Consider the following 14,627-nt stretch of genomic DNA (forward strand, 5'->3'; position numbering starts at 1 on the left):
CCCTATATTCTTTTAGTCTGGATTAGGGCCGTAAAAGCACTCCAAGTGTGGGAAACAGTGGTATCGTGTATGTCGACGAGTACTGTTTTGGTGACAATCTGGAACTACAGCTGATTTCTTGGGAGTTTATTTTCCAGAGTATGCCGGTATACTCACTGACACACACACACGCTCCCTTGTGGTCCTTGTATTACAACCATTATCCGTATCACTTTCCCCACCAGCACAAGCATGCATTCTTCTGTGTTTTCTTTATCTTGATTTGTCAGCTTCATATCGGATGTTTTCAGTTTATAACGCCGGCATAGTGCAGCAAATTGCTCAGGTGTTGTACTGAGACACAGTATCTTGTTATCTTGTGTTCAGTATTATGTTATCTTATGTTCAAATGCTGACTGCCCCTTGTCAGATTGTGTTCCTGTTTAAGTTGCATAATCTCCTTAAGCTTTTTCATCTGTAAATTCAGGATGATAACATAGCATACTGGTTAGGGTTGTTGAGGAGCTTGAGTGAGATAATGCCTTCGAGGCCCTCACTGCATTGCCTGCCACATGATAGTTACCAATATATATTAATCCCTGTTGTTTATTGTTATTTTATAAGACGTTCCGACTGGCAACTTTACCGGTAGCTGAAGTTGAGGGCACATGAGAGCATTAGAAGGGAGGACTCACACCCAGAAGCAGTAATTTATGCTTTTTTGAAACTTTATAATTTATCCCTTGCTGGTTGTTTTCAGTTCATGCCTGTTTTCCAGATTGTTTTCAGCAGAGAAAGGCCCTTAGGAAACCTCAAAAGGGTATGTGTTTAGTTCACGGAGAAGCTATGACATCATGTCCTATTCCATGTGGATTTTCATAAGGATTTGAAATCCTGATTGGAAGCTATAGGTGGTAGCTTTGTCCGTAGAAATTAACGCAAAGAAAAGAAAAGGAACAAACCTGGGATGGAAAATATCTCCAGGAATTTGAATCAGTGGTATCAGATGGTACCTTCCAGCCTTCAAAGCTCTTTCATTTCTTTATTACTTATCCATTTCTCAGACATTCATGTGCTGAGCTTTATACTAGATATTGAAGCTCTAAACATGGATAAAACACAGCCTCTGCCTTTAGGCAGCCCACTGTCCATTGTGAGAGATGGACACGTGCATAGTTATAACAAATTGTTGTAAATACAGAAATAAAGATAGTGAACAGCATTTGAGAACAGAGAATGCCAGGTCTTATAGGAAGAATATGAGTTGATCAGCTAGTGTCATGTATGGGGGTGAGGTATGCAGTGGACATTTATTTCTTGAGCAAAGGGCAGAGACAAAAAGAAAACCTGATGTGTTTTTGTTTTGTTTTGGGAAATGGACTCTGCTCCTCTCTTACTCTCATGATTCCTAAAATGGAAAATTTGCCAAACATAGGAAGAGGGTTCAGATCCTGGGTAGCCAAAACTTGGGTCTGTATCCACATGATAAATAATTATTGAGTGTCAGTTGAGAGCCAACACAACCAAATAAACTCTATGAATTTAAATAAATTTTGCATACTTTGAAAAAACATTCTGATTTGGATTTTGACTATTGCTATTAGATTTGTCCTTTCAGCCATTATCACATTTTTGGTTCATAATTTGTTAATCTTGTATCTGCACTAATGCACTCTTAGCTAACTTTTTTCAGTGTCCCCTCAAGTATGTTCCAATGGCCATTTCTAAGTACTTTCTTTCCAAGTATTTTGATGTTGTTTCATGTTCCTTGTAGTTGACCATTTCAGTGTTTGGCATGATGTAATGTGGAAGCCTTGGGTAGTTTCTTGTGCTAATCTTCAGCCATTTATAACACTGTGTACATCAAAATTTCTCTCAGAATCCTATCTAATTCTCATGTGAGCTAATATGTTAATAAAGTACTTGGGGACTGGAAAGTTACTTTGGGGTGTCTGTACCAAGAAAATATTTTCTACGGTTTTCATGTTGTTAAGTTTGTCTGTCAGTGTGGGTGGTAACGTATATAAAATATATTAATATATATGTTAATAAGTAATATATATGTCCACACACATACCTATATATACCTAAATGCCCATACACATATACATGTGTATATGCATGTAGTTTTGTATGTATGTAGGTTGTGTGTGTGTGTGTGTGTAGTCTATTGTATATATTTTTTTGTCTAGAGAGAATACTCTTTCAACATGGGTGTTGTATGAAAGATAAACATTACTTTTATCCAAAATTATTTTGTATTATGGCAATAGCCACTTCAATACGTTTGGCCCTATATTTTTGAAATAAATTAGGGGCACTAAGCATGCATATAAGTAGTTTGCACTTTTTGGCCTTACTTTTAGTTTTCATCTTATGGCCCTATCCTGGTTTTATACTTGCACTAGAATTTATGTTATCTTCTTGTGTTTTTCTTTGTAATCTCTTCTTAATCATTTATGCAAGAAAGGTAGGATATAGATGTATGTTTTAAAAAATTGTTATCTATGAAAATCGAGTCATTCAGGAAAGCTTATATTATAGAATAATAACACAAGTTAAGAGTTAGAATGGCCCTTTTCCCATAAAAGACTAATATATATTACTTCCAGTGGCAGAGTGTTACAATATAGGATTTTGAAAGGTTTTCAGAAAATAGGGAAATTAGAATGATTAATGCATTACAGGAACCTGGGGTGCCGCCTTGTACACGTTTGCAGTAATAGACTTTGGGTAGTCAGACCTAAAAATGGGAATGAAATTTCCTATTAAAGTTCCACAAAAAGGAGATCTGAAACTGAAATAAAACCTTTCGAATGAAAATACAAACCTTCTGTAGGTGGAAAATAGCTGAAGTTTTTAAAGGTGACATGATCCCAGTGAGACTGTAAGGGAGAAGGAAAGTAGAGACAGGTCACAGCACAAGCCTCTCCCGGAAGCTCCGGACACAGAGTGGAAAGGCAGAAAGACTGAAAATGACCGAATGCCTAGGAGATGAGCTCGAGGAGGGACAGAATTTTGAAAGCTTTCAGGCTGTTAGTTTTTCATAGTGGTTTTACAGTTGTTTTCTTTTTTCCTTTTGCTGAATTTTGTCTACTGTTTCATAGAGGAACACCACTTGGGTTTTTGTTCCCTTAAAGTGTTAAATGTCACGATAAAAGAGGTGACTTATCCAAACTCAGTGTATTATACAGCTGCCTTTGTACTGAAAGGACTATGTCATTCTGAAGGAAGTTTTATGTTTTATTCTCTTAGTCAAAAACTTGATTCTTCAATGACTTTATTCATTCCCTCTGGGATTACTCAGTGTTTACGTTCTTGCTAATGGCAGGGTTCTTATAACAACGAGCCCTTTCTTGTTGGGAGGTTTGATAAACTCAGAAAGGCTGGTTTTTATTTCTTCAAAATGTGTGAACTTTACAGAAGCAAAACAGTTTTTGAACTTTAGATATTTGTTTTTGTCTAGACTTATATATTCACCTGTTTAGTAATCTCGAAGTTGGCAGATTCTTCGGAATGCTTCTGTGTGAATAAAAAACGTTGTTTTTAGAGGTATGCCATTTACCTCTATTGCTGTCAGTAGATTTAATGGTCCTATAATAAATGTAGGATCACTTTTAAGTGATCATACTGGTGCCTATGAAAAACAACAAATTTCCTAATAATTTCCCAGGAAATAGGTAAGTAGGTCATGGTAGTTACATTTCAAGGTTATGCACACTTTTCAAAGAGCTATAAAACTATAAATAGATTTCTTCGGAAGTCTGCTTCCTCAGCAGATAAAAGAAGAGTACAAATTGCTGCTTACCTTCCTAAGATTAATAATATATTTTTAAAGACTTTTTTCCTGTGAACAGCTTTCCAAGTAGTATTCAAAATAATTTGCATTTTAGTCCCCCCCATGACCTCGGAGCCCTCCCACCCTTTGTGCAGTTCCCAAATGATTATTTTGAGCAAACCAGAATGTCTGTGGACTTTGCTGAGAGCTGTCCTTAGAACTTGATGAGCTGGTTCTTACTCAGTGATTTTGGGATGGGGACCACTCTTTTTGAATTTTACAGTTTCCACATTTGTTTTTGCATTCTTTTAATGCTTTGGCTTTGAGATGAATGTTTCCTGACTGGCTTTTGGCCTTGTGTTAAGTTTCCAACCAACCTATTTTGCCGCTTTCTCTACAAGGAGTATTTGGGAAGTCTTCTCCTGTCTTGTATATAGACAGAGCTAGCTTTAAAGTATCCCTGTGGTTTAGAGTATCATGGAAGTTTCACACATTAGAAAGAGTTGAAGTCTGGTGTATGAGGATGTGTGTGTGTGCGCATGTGTGTGTGAACGCATGCGTGTATACAGGCATGCGCATATGCAATCTTGTGAAGATATGAACTAGTGCTTATTTTAGTCTTTCATTTATGATTCAGAATTAACCAACCTGCTTACCAACTTATCTATAGATATATATTGCCACTCTTGGTCTCAGCAGAAGGATAAAATACAAGTTTATTAATACATGGTTCTTGCTGACTGAGAGTTGGCCAGTGGTGAGAAGCAAGATATGCATGCGCATTAAACAGTGAATGAATAGGGCAGGGAAGTATGTGATAATTCTAAATGCCAGATTGACGAGTACAGGCCCAGGAGTGTAAGGAATTCAGGGAACAGAGAAAAATGAGGGTGGGGAAGATCAGTGAGGGCTCCACAAAGGAGGTAGGGCTTAATCCCTGCTTACAAAGACGAGTGAATAGTGAGAAGACAACAATGACAGGAAATGGCATCCTGTCCATTGGATGGTGGATGCCATGGATGAGGCACTGAATTAAAGCATAAACCTTTGTGTTTGGGGAGAAACATTGAGAGGATGCTAGTTGGATTGGAAGGATGCGGTTGGAATAGTAGAGCTTAAATAAGTTGAATGTGACAGATATTCATATATATTTTGATGATGGGAATTCTTAGACTTTGTCAGAAGTTATATACATTCTAATTTTTATAATTTCCTCACTGCACATGGTTTTGGCATCCACAAGTTTCTAAGAGAGGTCAGCAGTGTTAAATGTTTGATGAAAATCTCTGTATTTCAACCCAGGCTTAGTATTAATATTTGCCGAAATGTTATTTATGCAAATAGGTCAACATATAAGTGTAATGTTGAATTGGCACATGAGAAAAGTTAATTAATTTTGGTGAATTTTTTCCTAGGCCGGACCTGATAGACATGAATACTGTTGCTGTTCAAAGCAACCTTGCAAATTTAGAGCACGCTTTTTATGTAGCAGAAAAAATTGGTGTTATAAGACTTCTGGATCCTGAAGGTGAGTTGTTGTCCTGACTAGATGTCGACTGGCATGAGAGTCTGATCAAAAGTAATCTATCAACATTTTGAAATAATTTATGTTGCTGCTTATAGATGTTGATGTCTCCTCACCTGATGAAAAATCAGTAATAACTTACGTGTCATCTCTCTATGATGCATTTCCCAAAGTCCCTGAAGGTGGTGAAGGTATTGGTGCAAATGTGAGTATTAGTTTTTTCATGCTAGAAGCTGCTGATTCAGTAATGACGAGTTGACTGAATTCTTTGATAAAGCTTTTTACAGTATTTAAATATCAAATATTCTTTTTTTTTTTAAAGATTTTATTTATTTGAGAGAGAGAGAGAGAGGTAGTACGGGAAGGGGGAGGGGCAGACGGAGGAGCAGACTCCCCGCTGAGCAGGGAGCCCAATGTGGGGCTCGACCCCAGGACCCTGGGATCATGACCTGAGCCGAAGGCAGATGCTTAACTGACTGAGCCACCCAGACACCCCAATATCAAATATTCTTTAAAGAATTAGAGTTAAGATGCTATTTAATAAACCAGTCCTGTTTGCATTTTCATGACAGTATTCCATCATAACAATTAAAGCATAACTCAAAAAAAAAACTTGTTCTTTGTCATAAATAAAGTAGGTCATTTTGAGTTATATATCCTTTTATAAATGAAAGCTCTAAACCACTGAATTTTGGAGTTTTTCATTTTTAACCTGCTGCTGTTTTACATTTGCAGTGTTTGATATCCTTCTGCATATTGTAGAATATCTCACTTCTGAAATCACTTTCAATGTTATTGACTCTCACAATCTCATGAAATAAGTTGGCTAGGAATTCTTTTTTTTTTATTTAAAGGTGATATGTAGAGGAAGGTTATTTGACTTTGCCAAACTACCCGAGCTACTTTGTAAGCAGGGTGAGGTGTCCGGTACGGGGAGCTTTGGGCTCCTCATTAGTCCACTGTTTCCCAGAGATATGTGTGATTCGGTTCAACCATGCGTGTTGTAGTGGTTATATGAACATGTACTTAGGTATTTCTGGAAGAGAACCGGAAACCCTGCAGAGGTTATGAATTTGAGGATGATCCCCTTCACCCTGGGCTTCTCCCCTTCTTCTCGCAGATTCCTTTTTTTCTATTTTACTTCGAAGACTTTGGAGCCCATCTTGGTGAGCTCTCTCTTCTAGTCTCTTTCTCACCTCTGTGTGCTCTTGTTTCTACATTTATTTCCATTCTCTTCATCTTGTTCTTTCTCTCAGAGGTTTATCCTCTCCTGACCCCTGCGTAACTTGCTCCCGTGCTCCTCCTCTGCTGTGATGTCTGCCAGCAAGTCCTTGTTGAGTGTTGGCTTGAGACTGTTTCTTAGGGCCATGACTTGTATTACCTTCTCACTCCCTTCACCCCGTTCCTGACTCTTACCCCTTCACACTAGAACTAGGATGACAGCTTTTTTATACTTTTCCATCTCCATTGTTTCTCTCTTCCCAACAATACTGCACATTGTCACCAAATTGATCTTCCTAAAATCTGATATCTTTAGCTTGAAAACCTTCAGTGATTACACAGGGCTTGTAAGGTGAAATCCAGTCTAGATATTCTCACATTCAAAATTCTGCATATACTGGGACACCTGGGTGGCTCAGTCGTTAAGCATCTGCCTTCAGCTCAGGTCATGATCCCAGGGTCCTGGGATGGAGTCCCACATCAGGCTCCCTGCTCGGCGGGGAGCCTGCTTCTCCCTTTTCCTGCAGCTCCCCCTGCTTGTGCTTGCTGTCTCTCTCTCTCTGTCAAATACATAAGTAGAATCTTTCAAAAAAATTCTGCATATATTAATTTGCTTTCCTACCTTTTTAGCTTTAGTCTTTCAACACAGACTGTTTGCTGGTAGCCAGGGCATTTCTAGTTCAGAATCATGACTTACTTGGGACTTTTATCCTATCTTTTGTCCTACCCCCACCCACCAAAGAATTACTTACTGGTTGTTGCAGAACTGCTCAGGGACTACCTTTCCCGAGAATCCTTTGGTGACCTTTCTGAGGCACATTTAAGCTTACCCGATTATTGTCTCAACCCTTAGCATATATTACCTGTTTCAGGTATTTTAACACTTAATTAAATACCGGTTTTCATTTTGATTAACTGTTTATATTAAGAATCTCTTGCCTCCCCATCTAGACGGTGACTCTTTGATAAAAGGTATTATTTCTTAAAGTATTAAATTCCTATTGCAACACTTGGCACAATGCTTTGAACATAATAAGCACTCATCAGATACTTAATTGAATATAGCAGGTGACAGCCTTCCAGTTTCCTCCATTTTTAAAATTTGTTTAATGAGTAATCCAATCATATACATTTCCTATAGTTTTCATTCCTACCTACTCTCCTACATAGTGTATAGATCTTTGAGTCTCAGGTAGACAGTGGATTTTGATCTAGAAAGGTTGGCAGACAATGGCAGCTAACCTGGCTTGTACATGCTATTACTTCTCTTCCTTTTTTTTTTTTTTTAAAGATTTTATTTATTTGACAGAGAGAGAGACAGCGGGAGAGGGAACACAAGCAGGGGGAGTGGGAGAGGGAGACTGCTTCTCCCCCTGCTTGTGTTCCCTCTCCCTCTCCCGCTCCCCCTGCTTTGGTATTTCAGGATCCCGGGATCATGACCTGAGCTGAAGGCTTAGCCACGGAGCCACCCAGGTGCCCCTATTACTGCCTCTTCCTGGGTGCCTGGAAAACACCCCAAAATGATCGCAGTGTTTTTTCCTGCTGCATTTGGATGCAGCCTCAGAAGCCTTCTTAACACAGTTCCCCAGGCAGCCACTATCTCTAGATCAGAAGTAGCACTCATTAGGCTACTCTTCATTGTCAAATGTTGCTAGCATGTTTTTAAAGCTGTTTATGTGGGACTGGGTGGAAAGTGAGAAGACATTGAGTTGGTTCTGACTGTCAGCTTAAAGACATAAATTCACAGAATGACCTCTAAGTTGTGTTAGATTTGAATGTTACTATCTGCAGATATGGATCTTTTCTGTCATTTTATTGTTTCAGGATGTTGAAGTCAAATGGATTGAATACCAGAATATGGTGAACTACCTCATTCAGTGGATTAGACACCATGTGACCACAATGTCTGAGAGAACATTTCCTAATAATCCTGTGGAATTAAAGGTCTGTGTCACTGTAGAAGTTATGAAAGATTGAGTTGATTATTAAACTTTTTTAAAAAAATACTTTTATTTTACTTTATTTTATTTTATTTTATTTTATTTTTTATTTTATTTTTTTTTAGAGAGAGAGAGAGCATGTGAGTGGGAGGGGGCAGAGGGAGAGAGAGAGAATCTTAAACAGACTCTGTGCTAAGCATGGAGTTGGATGCGGGGCTTGATCCCATGACCCTGAGATCATGACCTGAGCCGAAATCAGGAGTCAGATGCTTAACCAACTGAGCCACCCAGGCGCCCTGATTATTAAACTTCTAAATAATGTTATAATAATTCCAGAAGTTCAAGAAAAATTGCCCTTGGCAAGCCACTAGTAAATAAGCAATTTTTAAATTTATTCATCTCCTATTCAGAGAAAATGGAGGTAAATGTTAATAATTAAAACATAATAGCAGCAACATCTTAGAGATTTATAGTCCCTTAGTTTTGAATTGTTGAGGGTGATAAGATATAATTTGAGAGACCCTGGGACTGACATTGCTGAAGTGTTTTTGGTGCAGGGAATGCCTGGAGCCTACCAGATAGATGGCTGAGGCAGGGGGGTCTCTGGGAAGCTGGGACAAGTTTAACAGTGGTTGGGAATATGCCTGTGGTGGAACCCTGTTAAAAACTGCTTCGGGGGTGCCTGGGTGGCTCAGTTGGTTAAGCGACTGCCTTCGGCTCAGGTCATGATCCTGGAGTCCCGGGATTGAGTCCCGCATCGGGCTCCCTCCTCGGCAGGGAGTCTGCTTCTCCCTCTGACCCTCCTCCCTCTCATGCTCTCTGTCTCTCATTCTCTCTCTCTCAAATAAATAAATAAAATCTTTAAAAAAAAAAAAAACTGCTTCGGAGGCTTCATTTTGTATAGCAAGAGGTGTATACTCTATTTCACCATGGAATAAAAAATGTACACCTGACTTCCAGTATAAATGAATTCATTAGTAAAACATTTGCTACTACCTAAAAACAGGTCCACCTCTTTGAGACAAAGACATTATAGAAATATAAAAGAATTCTAGATATGTGCACTTATTGAAGAATATCATCTCGTTTTGTATATTTGAACTTGTAATAACAAAGTCATCTGCTTTATTTCAAAAAACTGATAATGTGAATATTAACAACAAGTCTAATTCCTTGAATGATAGGCTTTTTTTTTTTTTGGATCAAACTGGAATTGCAAGAACTGTAATAACCCAGGGTGGATCCTGCTAAAGTTATTCATTGTTGTTCATGCATCTGTACAGAATATTTGTGGAACAGTTTTTATTCACATTGCCATGGAGTTTGTCCTTGGCACGAAGTTCCTTGGCATGTGTCGATATGATGCTTTTTCAGTGTTCGAAAGTTGTTTGTGTGATGTCTCCCTATGTGGATGCAAACCTCTCCGGGGCCAGGAAGATTTCCTCCTTTGTTCACCCTAGCCGCCATGCATGGTGTGTAGCACAGAATGGCATTATATGCTTATTTTCTAATGGACATCCTGAAACATCGCATTTTGAGTTCAAAACAGTTTTCAGATTTCAAGTTCAGCTTATTTCCAGATGGATTCTTATTGTCCAGACACTTGGGTAAATTTGTACTGGCTTCTGATGAATGCAAATTTTTAAAGTTTTGGAAGAAGTTTGAGGACTAGACAGATTACTTGCTGGTGCCTAGGATAGCACATAATACACGGAAGAAAACATCATGGGGAATGCCAATAATTTCATTAGCCAGCAAAACGTTGAATGGAATCCTTCAGAATATGTGGCTGCCTGAGGCTTTACAGGGAATTTTTTTAAAAAACAGCATGAATTAAAATGAGATAATTAGTGTGTATTTAATAAATGTGGATATGTTTTATCTACATAATTTTATGAAGGTCCTTTTAATATAATAAGTTATTTAAGAGATTTTCAAATTAGTATCTACAAACCAGATAATTTAATTATATGGTTGAAACTTCTATAATAATAGCAGCAGTCAATAGCATCTATATTTGTTTATTAAAATATCTGTTTAACTTGGCCAATGGGACATTGAAACCAACGTTTAGCTATGTGATAAGAATTCTGTGTGATAGAATTCTATTTTCAAGGATAGATCCATGATATAGAAGAGAACACTTTTTTCCTTTGTAGGAATTGCATCAGATTATTTTTCCGAAAACTCAAAGCTAAAGTGCAACGTTTGGAAGGTGCATCTTTTAAAGGATATGTTTTCTTGTTTGTATGTTGGGAGAGATTTTTAGTAGAGCCCTACTAAACACTGCCATGGTTTATTATTATCCAGATCCCTGCACGGCATATGTTGAATCATGGCTCACATCAGTAATTACACCCTCGTCAAATCTTGCATACTGTAACCTAGTCACTGACTAGCTGGGAATCAGTATTGTCCTTGAGTGTCAGTTTTATAAAGGAATCCCACTGAATGCATATGACACAGTAAATAGCATTTGAAGTGGTAACGTTACGTGGTAATGAAAATAGGTCTTTGAAGTTTGGGCCTTCATTTATTTTCCCTTTCATTTTAGGCACTTTATAATCAGTATTTACAGTTTAAAGAAACAGAAATTCCACCAAAGGAGACAGAAAAATCAAAAATTAAACGCCTATATAAGTTACTAGAGGTAAGCAGAAATTTCCTTTGTATTGTCAAGCATAATCATTTTTTTTTATATCCTTGCTTCATATTAAATTTTTTTGTTTTCTCAAGATTTGGATAGAATTTGGACGTATCAAACTACTGCAAGGTTATCATCCAAATGACATAGAGAAAGAGTGGGGAAAACTCATTATTGCCATGCTCGAGAGGGAGAAGGCACTTCGCCCAGAAGTAGAAAGGTAGGCTGGAGGTGTTTTCTGCTGTGGATATCAGGCTGGGTGTGGGGAGGTGATTCTTTGTTCTCATGGAAGGAACTTAAGTTTTGGAGCCAGGCAGACCTTGGACCAACATTTATATTTTTCTTGTCCTAGGCTGTGTGACCCTGGATAAGTCACTTAGTCTTTCTGATTCTTCATTTTCTTATCTAGAAACTCTTCCAAGAGATTTGAGGAGTAATCAGTGAAGTAATGTTTAAATAGGGACCCGATAGGCTGGGTTGGTGTGTGAAGTCTCATCTAATAATCTAAATTACCTGCGAGAATTTCCCATGCTGGCTTCTAAATCATCAGGGCCTGGATCCAGAAGCTGATATGTAGGTCAACAGTTAACTTATTTTGTTTCTTGCTGTATTTTTGCTATGGCCCTCTTTCCATGGGGCAATGGAAACAAGAGTCTAGTCTGTCTCCACTTAGAGGGCAGTGAAGTGGCATCTAGAAAACACTCAGGAAATGGTTCAAATTCCGACTTCTACAAATGCATTTATTCCATGAAATCATCACTGACTCTATCATTCTCTCTCCCACTACACCCAGTTGCCTGGGAAAGCACTGCTTAGTCGTTAGGAGACATTTGTTGAATGGATTTGTCTCCATTACAGTACTTACCTCACAGCCTGACTTTGGCACTTGGGAAGGGAATTGTGATCTCTGTTCCTCATGAGCTGTGAGCTCCCTAGGAGCTGGGCCTCCCACGACAAGGCCTGTGTGTTCAGGAGTGCCTCTCTGGCCGCCTCACTCACACCGTCCTTGCTCTCTGTGGTGTAGCCACACTGACTGTCTCTCAGGAGCCCTGATGTGCCAAGGTCCCGCCCTCCTCCATACACAGGATCTGTGCACCATCTGTTCCTTTGGCAGGGAAGTCTCCTTCACCCTCCCTGTCTCTCTTCACTCCTGATGAATCTCAGATCCCGGCTCCAGTGTTACTTCCTCAAGAAACTTCCTGTGGTCTCCCAGCCTGGTTCAGATGTCTTGGTTATAACTCGCCTATTTACATGTATTGTTCCTTCATATCTCAGTTGTAATTTTATATGTATTTCTGTGATCGTTTGATTAAGGGCTGCCTGTTCACAGTTACGAGTTCCAAGAAGGTGGAGACAGACTTGTTTTTTCTGTCTTTTGTGTTGCCAGTGCTCAGTGCAGTGCCTGCGACACAGAGGCATTTGGTATACTCGTGTTCTTTGTGCCCCACACATGACTTTCCACACTGTTGAAATAGGAAATAGTGCATTGAAGATGCGAGAGCAAGTCTTAAATTGTCAGTCGTTTATTAATTACTGATTATATTCCTGTTAAAGTGTAATATTCTATCTGCATAACTGGATTTAGATCCAAAATGAGCTTGAAATAGCCAGGATGGACCTTTTTTGGAGGAGATAATTTTGGGCGATTAAAATTACATGCTAAGCTAATCATGAGAAGTAATGGAAAAGTATGTCTGAGAAAGGATAGGGAGTAGAATTTTATTTGTCAGAGTAGTAGCTGGATTTTAATGGAGTGGTCAAGAGTTCAAGGTCCAGGAGCTAGTCAATCCTGGATTAGATTTTTAGCTCAACTTGCAAGTCATGTAATCTTCGACAAGTTCGTGACCTCCCTCAGCCTCAGTTTCCTCATTTGTAAACAGACTGTAATAGTACCTACCACCCTTGCTGGTTGAGTATGAGATGAGGTCATGCATGTAAAATGATCAGTTTATTTCCTGGCACATAATAATTGCTTAGTAAGTGCTAGTGCTGCTGTTATTATTTCATGCTTCTCTGGTTACTAACTGTATTTTACAGGATACTCTCAAATTTCCCCTTTCCTGCCATCTGAAAAGAAAAATATCTACCTTTAGAGTGGAGAAGCCATAGTTTGGCTCTGTAGTTTTGGGAGTATGAAAATGTTCTACAAGCTTGGTTGGATAAATGCCTTCATTTTTCTTGACGCAACAAGCTTTTTGGCAGTAACGGTTAATTGCAAATAATAACTATGTGGCATGGGAATGTATAAAAGATAAATGAGAAAGAACCAATGTTCTTTTGCCATGTAATAACCTATCGAAAGGAAAAACAAGCACAGACAAGTTGAATTTGCAAGCTTTGCATTGATATTCTATTTAGCACTTTGGCTTTTAAAAAATATAAAGTGACTATAGTAAGATTAGGGGTAACATTCCTGAGAACATGTCATATAAAGAAAGGCCAATGGCTGCTTTTCCAGTTAGTTTAACCTGATAAATGACACGGCGGTTAAAATGGAAATGAACTTTGTTTCTCATGAAACTTGTTTGTTTATAGGTGCTTCTAAGTACCAGTTTTTAGCCTTGTGTTACTCAGGACAGACCTGGCCCTTTACAAAAGTCAGGCTGTGATTGAGTATTTGTGTTTTTAAGCTGATGATTGGTATTGCCTGAACAGCCTTTACTAATTGTACCTGGGCTTCAGGGAGGCATCTGAGTTGTTTTTTGGGTGGCTGCAATGGGATGACTCTTGATGAAAATATTTGGCAAATCTTTTCCAGTGACGCCCTGATCAGCCTGCCTTGTCTGTACTTGTAGAGGTTTAATGTAGGCTACAAAAGGCAAACCTCAGCTAGCAAACGCATGGCTTTAGGCGAGATTCTTTTGAATGGTTATCAGCATATTATTTGCTGCGTGTTAAGTATGCAGGTTGGAGCATATTTAAGGAGCCATTAGGGCTGTGACATTTAGCTGCCGCTTTTCACCGTTAGAAGTAAAGCTTTTAGCAGACCTACTTTTTCGTTGGCTTGGAATGGTCAAAGAAGGAACATCATTTCAGGACTAAAAATGCACAGTAGTAGTTACAGCTACCGAAGCAGCGATTCTGTGTTTAGTAACATTACTAGCACCCAGACCAGTCTGGATTCAAATGAAAACTTTCTCTCAGTTAATTGTGGTCCAACGCTGATCAACTCCTGCATTAGCTTCGGCAATGAGTCCCTTGATGGACACAGGTATTGAGTCCTTGTTGTAGGATTGTTTTACTTTTTGGGGGGGAGGTATTTTTCAGGGGTGGTAAATTCTGTGACTTCAAAGGGAGAGGCTTTCATTTATTCTGTCTCTTCTTTTAGGTTGGAAATGTTGCAGCAGATTGCCCACCGAGTTCAAAGGGACAGTGTCATCTGTGAAGACAAACTGATACTTGCCCGAAATGCTCTCCAGTCTGTAAGTTAATTTTAGGAGCCATTGGGATTGTGGTGGAGGGGTCTGTACCTTTGGATGAACTAAAACTTTTGTATAACATTTGGTTGATTGTTGGTATTGTTTTCTACTGATACTTAAA

General features: G+C 38.8%; 1 protein-coding gene across 1 annotated transcript in view; it reads left to right on the plus strand.

Moving 5' to 3' along the window:
* The window catches only part of DST (dystonin), a 476,155-nt gene that overhangs the window by 293,037 nt on the left and 168,491 nt on the right, over positions 1-14,627 (plus strand). The window contains 6 exon segments of the mRNA XM_044917613.1: positions 5,173-5,285; positions 5,381-5,487; positions 8,328-8,447; positions 10,998-11,093; positions 11,180-11,307; positions 14,416-14,509. Coding sequence (XP_044773548.1) covers positions 5,173-5,285; positions 5,381-5,487; positions 8,328-8,447; positions 10,998-11,093; positions 11,180-11,307; positions 14,416-14,509 — 658 coding nt within the window.

The sequence above is a fragment of the Neomonachus schauinslandi genome, chromosome 8 (assembly GCF_002201575.2).
Source record: "Neomonachus schauinslandi chromosome 8, ASM220157v2, whole genome shotgun sequence".
Classification (NCBI taxonomy): domain Eukaryota; kingdom Metazoa; phylum Chordata; class Mammalia; order Carnivora; family Phocidae; genus Neomonachus; species Neomonachus schauinslandi.